Source organism: Salvelinus alpinus, chromosome 23 (assembly GCF_045679555.1).
Source record: "Salvelinus alpinus chromosome 23, SLU_Salpinus.1, whole genome shotgun sequence".
Classification (NCBI taxonomy): domain Eukaryota; kingdom Metazoa; phylum Chordata; class Actinopteri; order Salmoniformes; family Salmonidae; genus Salvelinus; species Salvelinus alpinus.
The window spans coordinates 27,232,139-27,246,202 of NC_092108.1; the positions used below are offsets into that span (position 1 = coordinate 27,232,139).

At 45.5% G+C, this 14,064-nt stretch overlaps 2 protein-coding genes across 8 annotated transcripts in view; one reads left to right on the forward strand and one right to left on the reverse strand.

Annotated features, from left to right (window-relative positions):
- LOC139550693 (A-type potassium channel modulatory protein DPP6-like) overlaps window positions 1-6,994 on the forward strand; it is a 177,040-nt gene extending 170,046 nt beyond the window's left edge. For all 4 annotated transcript variants that reach the window (XM_071361768.1, XM_071361767.1, XM_071361766.1 and 1 more), the window contains exons 19-26: window positions 1,893-1,962; window positions 2,160-2,354; window positions 2,590-2,644; window positions 4,615-4,714; window positions 4,838-4,896; window positions 4,994-5,066; window positions 5,265-5,338; window positions 5,453-6,994. In XM_071361768.1, coding sequence (XP_071217869.1) covers window positions 1,893-1,962; window positions 2,160-2,354; window positions 2,590-2,644; window positions 4,615-4,714; window positions 4,838-4,896; window positions 4,994-5,066; window positions 5,265-5,338; window positions 5,453-5,602 — 776 coding nt within the window. In that variant the 3' untranslated portion in view covers window positions 5,603-6,994. The remainder of the gene's footprint in view (window positions 1-1,892; window positions 1,963-2,159; window positions 2,355-2,589; window positions 2,645-4,614; window positions 4,715-4,837; window positions 4,897-4,993; window positions 5,067-5,264; window positions 5,339-5,452) is intronic.
- Window positions 6,995-7,193: 199 nt separating this feature from the next.
- LOC139550691 (rho GTPase-activating protein 21-like) overlaps window positions 7,194-14,064 on the reverse strand; it is a 71,943-nt gene continuing 65,072 nt past the window's right edge. For 3 of the 4 annotated variants that reach the window (XM_071361762.1, XM_071361765.1, XM_071361764.1), the window contains 2 exons: window positions 13,322-13,353; window positions 7,194-10,318 (listed from right to left, as the gene is read on the reverse strand). In XM_071361762.1, coding sequence (XP_071217863.1) covers window positions 8,669-10,318; window positions 13,322-13,353 — 1,682 coding nt within the window. In that variant the 3' untranslated portion in view covers window positions 7,194-8,668. The remainder of the gene's footprint in view (window positions 10,319-13,321; window positions 13,354-14,064) is intronic. The other variant, XM_071361763.1, reaches the window with a different exon arrangement.

Below are 14,064 nucleotides of genomic sequence, written 5' to 3' on the forward strand. Positions count from 1 at the left end.
CATCAAATTTGATCTGATCATCATCTAAGTCACAGCAATAGACACACAGTGTGCTTCAACTAATAACACACAAATTATTGTATTTTTCTTGTCTATTTAAACATTCACAGTGTAGGTAGGAAAAAGTATGTGAACCCCTAGGCTAATGACTTCTCCAAAAGCTAATTGGAGTCAGGAGTTACCTAACCTGGTGTCCAATCAATGAGACAAGATTTGAGATGTTGGTTAGAGCTGCCCTGCCTTATAAAAAACACTCACAAAATTTGCATTTTCTATTCACAAGAAGCATTGCCTGATGTGAATCATACCTCGAACAAAAGAGATCTCAGAAGAAATGTTGACTTGCATAAAGCTGGAAAGGGTTACACAAGTATCTCTAAAAGCCTTGATGTTCATCAGTCCACGGTAAGACAAATTGTCTATAAAATGGAGAACGTTCAGCACTGTTGCTACTCTCCCTAGGAGTGGCCGTTCTACAATGATGACTGCAAGAGCACAGCGCAGAATGCTCAATGAGGTTAAGAAGAATCCTACTGTCAGCTAAAGACTTACAGAAATCTCTGGAACATGCTAACATCTCTGTTGACGAGTCTACGATACGTAAAACACTAAACAAGAATGATGTTCATGGGAGGTAACCACGGAAGAAGCCACTGCTGTCCAAAAAACCCCATTGCTGCACGTCTGAAGTTCGCGAAAGAGCACCTGGATGTTCCACAGAGCTACTGGCAAAATATTCTGTGGACAGATTAAACTAAAGTTGAGTTGTTTGGAAGGAACACACAACACCTTGTGTGGAGAAAAAAGGCACAGCACAGCACACCAACATCAAAACCTCATCCCAACTGTAAAGTATGGTGGAGGAGGCATCCTGGTTTGGGGCTGCTTTGCTGCCTCAGTGCCTGGAAAGCTTGCTATCATCGACCGAAAAATGAATTCCCAAATTTATCAAGACATTTTGCAGGAGAATGTAAGACTGTCTCTCCGCCAATTGAAGCTCAACAGAAGTTGGGTGATGCAACAGGACAACAACCCAAAACACAGAAGTAAATCAACAAAAGAATGGAAGAAAATACGCCTTCTGGAGTGGCCCAGTTAGAGTCCTGAACTAAACCCGATTTGAGATGCTGTGGCATGACCTTGAGAGCGGTTCACACCAGACACCCCAAGAATATTGCTGAACTGAAACAGTTTTGTAAAGAGGAATTGTCCAAAATTCCTCCTGACCAATGTGCAGCTCTGATCGGCAACTACAGAAAAACATTTTTTTTTAGGTTATTGCTGCCAAAGGAGGGTCAACCAGTTATAAATCCATGGGTTCACATACTTTTCCCACCCTGCGCTGTGAATGTTTACACAGTGTGTTCAATAAAGACATGAAAACGTCTAATTGTTTGTGTGTTATTAGTTTAAGCAGACTGTGTTTGTCTATTGTTGTGACTTAGATGAAGATCAGATCAAATTTTATGACCAATGTATGCAGAAATCCAGGTAATTCCAGAGTCCACATACATTTTCTTGCTACTGTACTCTCACAGTAATCACAGAAACCTTCCATTCGCTCCTGAAACTGCCTCTTTGAAGATAGGCTAGCCAGCCGTGTCGATGGTTCCCATTGGGGGATGAGAGTAGCATACAACAGTGATTTGAGAAGAGTAGTAGAATGGTCCCACTTAAATTCACTTTTCTAGATACTAGAAGCTGATCTGACCTATTTGAATCCTCACAGGACAGTCATGACACAGCATTCAGGATTAGACTCACCCTTTGTATAATGTCTTCATAAATGCTGATATGCACTACTGGGCTGCACTCTAACAATGGCATTAGTTATGAGATTTGATATGATAATTTAAGAAGAACCACATTTAATTTAGTCTTGTTTCTTGCAGCTCTGACGATGCAGATTCTGAAGCCAGCTGGTTTCATAGACACAGCTCACTACCCCCTCCTGCTACTAGTGTAAGTATGGCAACAACTACCCCCGCACACACACAATACAGTTACTATGTTATTCTAGATAAAAATATCATACAAACCCCAGTAGAGATTATATTAGAATTATAGCATATTCTGTTTTGACATTGGACTCATGACTTTGGACCATCACAGAGAGCTATAATGGATCATTGGTTCTGCCTGTCCTCTGTTTCCCCCAGGGACGGAACACCTGGTGGACAGATGGTGACAGAGCAGTTCCGTGTGGACTGGGCCACGGTGCTGGTGAGCAGTTATAGCACCATTGTGATCCGCTTTGACGGCCACGGGTCCGGGTTCCAGGGCACCAACCTCCTCCACCGCATCAGGAGGAAACTGGGCGTGATCGAGGAGAGGGACCAGATGGAGGCCCTCAGGTGAGAAGGAGGGAGAGACACACCTGGACACAGTATAATCTTCTTTGGGAATTCAAATAATTGCTCCCTCTTTATATGCTAACACCATGTTACCACATCTTACAGTTGCTATTTGCAGGTACAGTTTAATTACAGTGGGAAAAACTATGATACAATTTTTCATTATAGCACGCTACTGGGTTGTTGGAAATCTAATACCAACAAAGCATTGATTGTTTATTCTTCTTTATTCTAGACTGATATCGAAAGAAATGTACATCGACAAAAGTCGAATTGGAGTATATGGAAAGGTAGGGAGAATCAATGCTTGAAGAAAAGAAGCTAGCTACTTATTCAAGCCATGTAAAAAAAAGTTATTCAGTTCCCTTTCTTCCTCTTCTTGTCAATTCAAGTACTGTATCTGAGCTGAAGAAAGAGTGGGCGAGGGTTTTACTCTGTCTGGAACATAGAGCAGAAGCTCACTCCCACATATCTAAACTCAGCAAAAAAAGAAACGTCCCTTTTTCAGGACCCTGTCGTTCAAAGATAATTCGTAAAAATCCAAATAACTTCACAGATCTTCATTGTAAAGGGTTTAAACACTGTTTTCCATGCTTGTTCAATGAACCATAAACAATTAATGAACATGCACCTGTGGAACGGTCGTTAAGACACAAACCGCTTACAGACGGTAGGCAATTAAGGTCGCATTTATGAAAACTTAGGACACTAAAGAGGCCTTTCTTCTGACTCTGAAAAACACTAAAAGAAAGATGCCCAGGGTCCCTGCTCATCTGCGTGATCGTGCCTTAGACATGCTGCAAGGAGGCATGAGGACTGCAGATGTGGCCAGGGCAATAAATTGCAATGTCCGTACTGTGAGACGCCTAAGACAGCGCTACAGGGAGACAGACAGACAGCTGATCATCCTCGCAGTGGCAGACCCCGTGTAACAACACCTGCACAGGATCGGTACATCCGAACATCACACCTGCGGGACAGGTACAGGATGGCAACAACAACTGCCCGAGTTACACCAGGAACGCATAATCCCTCCATCAGTACTGACTGTCTGCAATAGGCTGAGAGAGGCTGGACTGAGGGCTTGTAGGCCTGTTGTAAGGCAGGTCCTCACCAGACATCACCGGCAACAACGTCGCCTATGGGCACAAACCCACCGTCGCTGGACCAGACAGGACTGGCAAAAAGTGCTCTTCACTGACGAGTCGCGGTTTTGTCTCAACAGGGGTGATGGTCAGATTCGCGTTTATCGTCGATGGAATGAGCGTTACACAGAGGCCTGTACTCTGGAGCGGGATCGATTTGGAGGTGTAGGGTCCGTCATGGTCTGGGGCGGTGTGTCACAGCATCATTGGACTGAGCTTGTTGTCATTGCAGGCAATCTCAACACTGTGCGTTACAGGGAAGACATCCTCCTCCCTCATGTGGTACACTTCCTGCAGGCTCATCCTGACATGACCCTCCAGCATGACAATGCCACCAGCCAAACTGCTCGTTCTGTGCGTGATTTCCTGCAAGACAGGAATGTCAGTGTTCTGCTATGGCCAGCGAAGAGCCTGGATCTCAATCCCATTGAGCACGTCTGGGACGTGTTGGATCGGAGGGTGAGGGCTAGGGCCATTCCCCCCAGAAATGTCTGGGAACTTGGTGGAAGAGTGGGGTAACATCTTACAGCAAGAACTGGCAAATCTGGTGCAGTCCATGAGGAGGAGATGCACTGCGGTACTTAATGCAGCTGGTGGCCACACCAGATACTGACTGTTACTTTGATTTTGACCCCCCTTTGTTCAGGGACACATTATTCCATTTCTGTTAGTCACATGTCTGTGGATCTTGTTCAATGTATGTCTCATTTGTTGAATCGTGTTATGTTCATACAAATATTTACACATGTTAAGTTTGCTGAAAATAAACGCAGTTGACAGTGAGAGGACGTTTCTTTTTTTGCTAAGTTTAGATATGATGTGAGCTTCTGCTCTATGTTGCACTATAAAATGAATAGGGTCCCATTTGGGATTCATAACTACGAGAGCAACTACACACGATGGCCCAGCAACAACATAAATATTTCAATCAGGTTTCAGTTTGGAAGTCCTCATTTGTCTATAGAAAGTTAGAATTTGTATGCAGTTTGTCTTTGGAGTGGTGTATGTGAAGGCTCTAGCCTTGATATGGCAACAATGTATTTCTATACTGTTTGTTCAAGAAACACGATACTATTAAGTGTCCCTCACTAACTGTACCTTATCTGTCTATATAGGTTTATGGAGGATATTTAGCCACCCTGCTTTTAAGTTCTGAAGAATCCCTGCTTAAATGTGGAGCAGCCGTCTCGCCCATCACAGATTTCAAGTTGTATGGTAATGATTTGCTTTTGCAACATCATTTCTTGCCGCATGAATAATTTCTCACTACAAACAATGTATTTTAGTTTGAACAGTGCCTTATAACATGCTATTATGTGTTCCTTCTTTATACACCAGCTTCAGCATTTTCAGAGAGATACCTTGGATCACCAAAGACAGACTCTCGAGTATACTCGGTAAAGATTCATCACTTCGTACACTTTATCCGCTAGTCAGACAAGATGTCAAATAATTTGTATTTCATGCTGCTGTTCGCTGTCCTCTTTCCTTCAGGTGGCAAGTTTAGCACACCGGGCAGCTCACCTAATGGACAGGAAGTACATGATCATCCATCCAACTGCTGATGGTACAGTCATTACTATCGATCAGTTAGCCTTTCCTAGATCTATGGGTTTGTGCTGTCTTGCCAACTCCTATTTGGGCATTGGCTAAGTTACTGTCAAAGCAGTCTTATTAACTGATTAACTTTGAGGCTGAATGTTGAAGTACTGTGACTGAATATACGCATCTTACATGTCATGTTACCCTCTCTCCTTCCCTAAAGAGAAAGTCCATTTCCAGCACTCTGCAAAATTCATCAACCATTTAATCAATGAGAAGGCAAATTACTCTCTACAGGTAAGCTTGACAACATGTTTAGGACATTGTTATGAAGGCATTATGAGCAGTGTGTCAAATATTGTTACCTACCTACCTACATGCCTTTTATTTTGTAATGTCTCTGTACTGTAGATCTACCCAGATGAGGGACACTTCCTGCATAGCGATGGCACACGGCAACACCTGAGCCAATCACTAGTTAACTTCTTTGAGGAGTGTTTCCGACTGCCGGACTTACCAAGCGAGGACAAGAAGGACAAGAAGGATGAGGGAGATGTTTAAACCAGCTGACACGTGGTTAACACTCCAGCTACCACAGCACAATATGCAACAAATCCTTCTCAACTCATTTCCCTCACCCCTAGCCTGGCCCAGATCTGTTTGTGCTGTCTTGCCAACTCTGATGGTCAGCTGTGACAATGCTCATTTAGAGTTGGCATTGGCAAGCCAGATCTAGGAGCAGGCCAACCTACTCCACCCTCTGTATAATTTGGGCTCCTCTTTAGAGCACAGTACCTGCATGTACCAAGGACCTCACACCTCGCTCTTCATCTTTATTCTTCATCACTTTTGGTTGGCTGACAACTGGACTGGCCAGCAAGACATCTCCATCATGGATGTTGACTTTGGTAAATAAAATAAAAATGTCTTAGCAGTGAACAAGTTATTTTTTGGGGACCAATAATCTGGTCACTGAAGAACCCTCTAGAATCCCCCCTTGTGGACAGCTAAAGTAGTGAACCACCACTCCAACCGGCATCTATTGAGGGATGCATTTCCTCTCCCACCACACACACAAGTAAATATATAGTGGGCAACGAACATCAAGGGTTATTTTCATTGCAGTAAACATGGAAGAGCTACCTGTTGTTGACTCCACCAGAGTTTGTGTCCATGATTCTGATGTTAAAACAGCAGCACACAGAACAACTTATTTCTCTTAATTGCTGTAGCTAATGTTCAATATGTCATGTGGCTTTGAGTTAATGTATGGTGGTCACATCGGCCCATGATTTCCTTTCCAAATGAGTGAGGGTACAAAGTTAAAGTAATACATTTTTTCACTCCTGTCATTTGGAGAGGCGCTCTAGTGTTATGGAAGGGCACAATTCAATCCGTAGCGCTGAAGATCTGTGCTAAAGTGCAACTTCTGAATGTGGGAACATTGCTTTAAAATGACTATCGCGCTGTAGTGCAGGTTCTTCAGTGCTACTGATTGAGTCGAGTGCTTAGTCACTGTGCCTTACTACTGGGGGTAGACATATTCATGTCAAGGACTAACATTTCATTTTTCATCTAAGAAAGATTTGGACATTGGACATAATTTACTTGAGTTGAATCATTGCTCAGACCAGTCCATATGGTTGAAAATGTAATGCGATTTTATAACTCCCATTATAAAAGTGTACTATTATTCTTGTATAATAGACACAAACCTGACAGTTCTGGCTGTTGTAACTACATCAAAAGGATCATGAGGCATATTCAGTGTAGGTTTTAGAGAGTTAATGTTTGGTTCTCTGTCAGCTCATTTAAATGAAGTGTTCAGTGGCTTGACCGTCTGTCCCCATGACCTCACTTCTGTTAGTTGTCAGCTGTTTTACAAAATGTTGAAAAAAGTCTAACTAGAACTGTGTGTGTGTTTGACTTGTACATAAAGCATTTTCAAATTTACTTGGGTACATTTTGTTCTTGGTGGCTTTGTTTTCATTGGACACTGCCCAACTAAAGAAGGAAGCTTACCATGACTGATGTTGCTTGTGTGTGGTAGGAGTTGAGGTAGACATTAGGGCATGATAGTATTATTCTATAACTATTTAGCAGGAACTAACCAGGGAAGGTAGTGCAGTAGATTGTAAAAACACCAGCCATATGCTTTTAGCCATTGATAAGATTTATTTCCAGTGTTTAGGAGCCCATGCCCCTCCACTCAGAGAGAGAACATGCCATAATGATACAAACAGTCCAGCAGCTCAATGAAGCCTTTTCACATGCAGGGAGGAATCTCTCATCGCTCCCCAGAGAACCACTGGACTATCACAAGTCTGTAATCTAACACCCACCCTATCATCAGCAACATCTCAATACTGTACTTTTTACTTAGAAAAAAACATCTGGAAATGAAACAAAGGCAGCTAAAACATGGCATTTATATACACATGGTACTTATTTTATACAGAAATATTTTAAATTCAAGTTCTGTTAATCCAAAATGCAAAAAAAGGAAATGAAAAAACAAAAGTATAAAAAAGGTGAAGAGCAGAGTGGAATGCCTAGGGAATGGAAGCTCGGCCTCCCTCTGTTTAAGATAGAACCTGTAGAATGACAGTGTGAGTCCACGATAATATCATTCACAGTCAAATCTTTATGCATCTCAACAAAGACGATTTGGCACCCTTTACATTTCATTATGAGGCACTTCCTATTGCGAAAGAAACATGATTTCTGATTTGATTATTCATATTCTTCTCCCTCTTGACCCCCCCCATCTGATGCCCTTAATTGACCAAAGCATGAAACCACAAGCACACAGCATATTGAATTAGAGGGAAGTAGTTCACTGCTTTTTTCTTAAAAGGGTGGAATAAAAACAGTTATTTTGTATTTTCATGACGTCGTTAGTCCAGTGTCTTGTCACAATGCACCTTGAAAGAGGTCACTCGACGGCAGTCCAAAACACAGGCTATCCCGAAAATAAAAACACTTCAAGTAGAGAGGAAGGGGAATCTGTACAATTTAAAATATGAACAAGCAACTAAAGCTTTAGTTAGTATTACAGCAAGCACGTCGTACATTCTTAAAATTTGGTTACTGAAGGACTCACTTTTAACCACACGAGACCCTCATACAACAAAAATAGTTCCTCTGCAATACTTTAAAACAAATCTGCCTCCTACAAGTCAGTTACTGTATTTTCACAATCTTTAACTTGAAACACCAGCCATGTTTACACTTCCTTACACCAATCAACTTTCGGACTCATCAATTCATCCATGAGCAAGAGGCCCTCGAGTCGCAATCTTCAGCATAACAGGGATTTCTGTTAGGAGTGAGGATTTCTCTACCCCAACGCCCATCCCAAAGTCTGTCATTTGTCATAAAAAAGGAGAAAATGTATCAACATGAATTGAATGTTTTGTTCCATGCCTTGTTGTGTCAGTCAGATAAACCACCCCTGTGCAGTAACCCTTATTATTTTAAGCATAAACACACACCACCAAACAGACTGAGTAAACACACTTCACTTCACAGTACCTGTACATGCTCACTGGTCATTAACAAACATCACTCACAGACTCTCAAACACATACACATCTCACAGACAGAAAGACAGACAGACATCACCTCTCACAGGTACTGGTAGAAGCGAGACTGGACCACCTGAGCACCAGAGAGTTTGTGTGGGTGTGCGGTGGCCGACAGATTCAGGCTTTTACTCTGGGGACCTGTGTCTCCGTTCAGCAGCTCAGCTGGAGCTGGGCGTAGTGAGAGGGGGTCTGAGAGTGACGACGACGGGGCCTCCTGGGCCTGGTGGTTGGAGTTCTGGGGGTCGGGGTTGCGTAGGAGGAGCAGTGCCCCCTGGTGTTCAGAGAAGTCCAGGCTTACCTCGGGATTGGAGGTGCGGTGGCGCTCGCGGGCAATCCACTCCCGGATGGAGAAGTCTTGGGAAGAACACTTGGGCTTCAGCCGGTCCACGGCCGACAGCTCTGCCCGCGAGCCCCCGCCCATCCCCCCCTGCCAGTCCCCCATCACAGACAACTCAGCAAAGTCCCTCTGGCCTCCCATGGTGTGTCTGCGTCTGATGTTCTTCTTCTTGTCCCTGCGTCCCTCTGGAGAGCGGCTCTGCTGGGTGCCCACCCCGAACATGTCGTCTACGGACGTCCGCAGACGGAACTTCAGCCGGTCTGTGATCTTGAGACGCCATGCAGGCTCAATTCCCTTCTCTGACTCGCTGCGGGAGGAGGAGCTAAGGCTGCTGGTGGAACGCCCCTTAAACACCCCCAGAACGCGAGACAGCCTATTGGAATCCTTGTCGCTCTGCCCTCCGTCCAACGAGGAATCGCTGTCAGTCTTCTGACGCGCAGCAGATTTCTTCCTGGAGAGAGTATCACACTCGATGAGTCTGTGGGAGGGGAGGGGCCTGGGCGCATCCGGCACGTCTGATTGGCAGAAATCTTTCCCCGGCCGGGTCTCCTTCACGCTCCCAATAAACACCGATAGGTCGCTCTCGCTGTCCGTCTCCATGGGCCGGCCCTCACTAATCAGCTCACTACGCTCATCATCAGCGTCATCTCCTCCCCTGCTCTCGGCCACCGAGTGTACCTCTGGACAGAGCGTGCTCAGCTCGGCCCCGGTGAGGAAGGTCATGGAGGAGGTGGTGGAATAATCTGAGGTGATGGAGCTGACCTCGGCCCCCAAGCCACTGGCCCCAGTTTCTGGTCCCAGGGCCCCTGTCCTACCATGCCTCACCCTGTGTCCCGTCACAGACACCTGAGAGCTGGTGCTGTTCATGGTGCCCAGGTCTGAGACCTCATCGTAGTTGGAGGGTGGGTCAGACAGAGATGACTGGTGGGCCACCTGCCTGCGGTGGCCGAGGTGGGGGGACTGGGAGGTGTAGGGGGAGCGCGTGGAGGAGGTACGGAGGCAGGGGGAGGGGGTGTGTTTGGGAGAGGGGGATGGAGAGGGCTGAGACATGAGGCCGTCTGAACGGGACTCTTCCCCGTTGGTTTGGACCCTGTCCCCTGGCTGTTCCCCTCTCTCGTTGGCCTCCCTCTCCACATCCGTCTGGCTGTCTGGGGACCAGGCTGGGTGGAGGTCCTGGTGGCACAGGCTCTGCTGTTCTGGCTGCTCCTTCTTAGCAAACACGGCGTCCAGGTCGTCGTCAGAGCTGCTGGGCTGAGCCTTGTCCTTGGGCTTCTTACGCTTGCGGCTGACAAAGAAGGAGGAGCGAAGCATCTCCCTGCTACACTGGTCCTTCCCAGAGCCCCACAAGCCCTGCTGGGACAAAACACCAGGACGTCAGTCACACACACCAATCACTAACGTCTACTTTTAAAAAATCCACCTTTCCAGAAACAAGTCTCTCACCGTTGCCGCTTGTTATAGACCCCCTTCAGCCCCCAGCTGTGCTCTGGGCACCATATGTGAATTGATTGCTTCCCATCTATCTTCAGAGCTCGTACTGTTAGGTGACCTAAACTGGGATATGCTTAACACCCCGGCCACCCAACAATCTAAGCTAGATACCCTCAATCTCACACAAATTATTAAGGAACCTACCAGGTACAACCCTAAATCCGTAACCATGGGCTCCCTCTTAGATATCATCATGACCAACTTGCCCTCTAAATACACCCCTGCTGTCTTCAACCAGGATCTCAGTGATCACTGCCTCATTGCCTGCGTGCGCGATGGGACCGTGGTCAAACGACCACCCCTCATCACTGTCAAACGCTCCCTTAAACACTTCAGCTAGCAGGCCTTTCTAATCGACCTGGTCCGGGTATTCTGGAAGGATAGTGACCTCATCCCGTCAGTTGAGGGTGCCTGGTTGCTCTTTAAAAAGTGCTTTCCTCGCATCTTAAATAAGCATTCGCCATTCAAAAAATGTTGAACTAAGAACAGATATAGTCCTTGGTTCACCCCAGACTTGACCAGCACAAAAACATCCTGTGGAGTTCTGCATTAGCATTGAATAGCCCCCGCAATATGCAACTTTTCAGGAAAGTCAGGAACCAATATACACAGTCAGTTTGGAAAAGCTAGCCTTAGCTTTCCTAACAGAAATTTGCATCCTGCAGGACTAATTCCCAAAAGGTTTTGGGACACTAAAGTCCATGGAGAATAAGACCACCTCCTCCCAGGTGACCATGGAACTGAGGCTAGGAAACACTGTCACCACCGATAAATCTACGATAATTTCAAGAAGCATTTTCCTACGGCTGGCCATGCTTTCCACCTGGCTACTCCTACCCCAGCCAACAGCTCAGCCCCGCTGCAGCAATTTGCCCAAGACCCCCCCCCCCCCACCCCCACCCCGCTTCTCCTCCACCCAAATCCAGACAGCTGATGTTCTGAAAGAGCTGCAAAATCTGGATCCCTACAAATCAGCTGACCAAGACAATCTGGACTTTCTCTTTCTAAAAGTATCAGCCTAAACTGTTGCAACCTCCATTACTAGCCTGTTCAACCTCTCTTTCATATCATCTGAGATCCCCAAAGATTGGAAAGCTGCCGTGGTCATCCCCCTCTTCAAAGGGGGAGACACTCTAGACCAAACAGTTATAGACCTATATCCATCCTGCCCTGCCTTTCTAAAATCTTCGAAAGCCAAGTTAACAGATCACTGATAATTTCAAATCCCACCCTACCTTCTCCATGATGCAATCTGGTTTCCGAGCTGGTCATGGGTGCACCTCAGCCACGCTCAACGTCCTAAACGATATAGTAACCGCCATCGATAAAAGACAGTACTGTGCAGTCGTCTTCATCGACCTGGCCAAGGCTTTTGACTCTGTCAATCACCGTATTCTTATCGACAGACTCAATAGCCTTGGGTCCTCAAATGACTGCCTCGCCTGGTTCACCAACTACTTCTGAGATAGAGTTCAGTGTGTCACATCGGAGGGCCTGTTGTCCGGGCCTCTGGCAGTCTCCATGGGGGTGTCACAGGGTTCAATTCTCGGGCCGACTCTCTTCTCTGTATATATCAATGATGTCGCTGCTGGTGATTCTCTGAGCCACCTCTACGCAGACGACACCATTCTGTATACATCTGGCCCTTCTTTGGACACTGTGTTATCAAACCTCCAAACGAGCTTCAATGCCATAACACTCCTTCAGTGGCCTCCAACTGCTTATAAACGCTAGTAAAACTAAATGCATGCTCTTCAACCGATTGTTGCCCGCCCGACTGGCATCACTACTCTGGACGGTTCTGACTTAGAATATGTGGACAACTACAAATACCTAGGTGTCTGGTTAGACTGTAAACTCTCCTTCCAGACTCACATTAAGCATCTCCAATACAAAATGAAATCTAGAATCGGCTTCCTATTTCGCAACAACGCCTCCTTCACTCATGCTGCCAAACATACCCTCGTAAAACTGACTATCCTACCGATACTTGACTTTACAAAATAGCCTCCAACACTCCACTCAGCAAACTGGATGTAGTTTATCACAGTGCCATCCATTTTGTCACCAAAGCCCCATATACTACTCACCACTGCGACGTGTATGCTCTCGTTTGCTGGCCCTCACTACATATTCGTCGCCAAACCCACTGGCTCCAGGTCATCTATAAGTCTTTGCTAGGTAAAGCCCCGCCTTATCTCAGCTCACTGGTCACCATAGTAACACCCACCCGTAGCACGCGCTCCAGCAGGTATATTTCACTGGTCATCCCCAAAGCCAACACTTCCTTTGGCCGCCTATCCTTCCAGTTCTCTGCTGCCAATGACTGGAACGAATTGCAAAAATCACTGAAGCTGTAGTCTTATATCTCCCTCTAACTTTAAGCATCAGCTGTCAGAGCAGCTTACCAATCACTGTACCTGTACACAGCCAATCTGTAAATAGCACATCCAACTACCTCATCTCCATATTGTCATTTATCCTCTTGCTCTTTTGCACCCCAGTATCTCGACTTGCACATCTATCACTCCAGTGTTAATGCTAAATTGTAATTATTTCACCTCTTTGGCCTAAGTATTGCCTTACCTCCCTACTCTTCTACATTGTATTGTGTTATTGACTGTACGTTTGTTTATGTGTAACTGTGTTGTTGTTTTTGTCGCACTGCTTTGCTTTATCTTGGCCAGGTCGCAGTTGTAAATGAGAACTTGTTCTCAACTGGCCTACCTGGTTAAATAAATTCAAATTCTGCTCTGAAACAGAATGGTCAATTGCTAATCAATCTGGATAAGAACATCTGTTAAATGGCAACAAAAAAAAGAAAATAGGAGCTAAAAGATGGACAGAAAACTTGGTGCCACTTACCTTTGATTTGGAGGAGTCACTGCATGCTGAATCTGGGAGAGGAGAAGGCATGAGAAAATCTTTAAACATTTACAATCTGCTGAACAACACAATTATCAAGTCAGGGAGAGAGGACAGACTGTAGGCAGATCACAGGGTACAGTGAAGAGACCGACAGAAACCTGCACTGTGAGGGGGCAGGAGATTCAACAGAGGGGATTTGTAGCTCACAGAGATGAAGGAAGGAAACAGAAGAAAGACACTGTCCATGAGAGTGGAGGAAGAGAGGTGGCGGCCAGGAATGGAGGGATGACAGGAACAAGATGAAACCCGGCAGTGTGCACTAGGACAGGAAGCAGCTCATGCTCATAACAGGACGTACCCAAAGGGACTACATCAACACATCACGGACCACAGGTTACATCAGTCACAAACGATTACAATACACAGTCAGCCACCAGCAACAGGGCATTTGTTCTCATCTCAGAGACAATCACATAGGAAGGGATGACAACACGTCTCTGTTAAGGGGACACAGTTGTGTGTTGTAGTCTGTTGTTCCACCCATGCAGGCTAGCCACGATAAAATGGGCAGGTTGTGCAATATGTCTAGAACTCTATTCTATAATCCCTGTAGCACTCTTGAACATTCTGGGTTAGGTCAATTGAATATGATTGACGACCACAAACACTACAAAACAAGGTCCGTACAAAAACCTTATCAAAGAAACCATTCCCTACATAAATATTACCACTATCAAGTC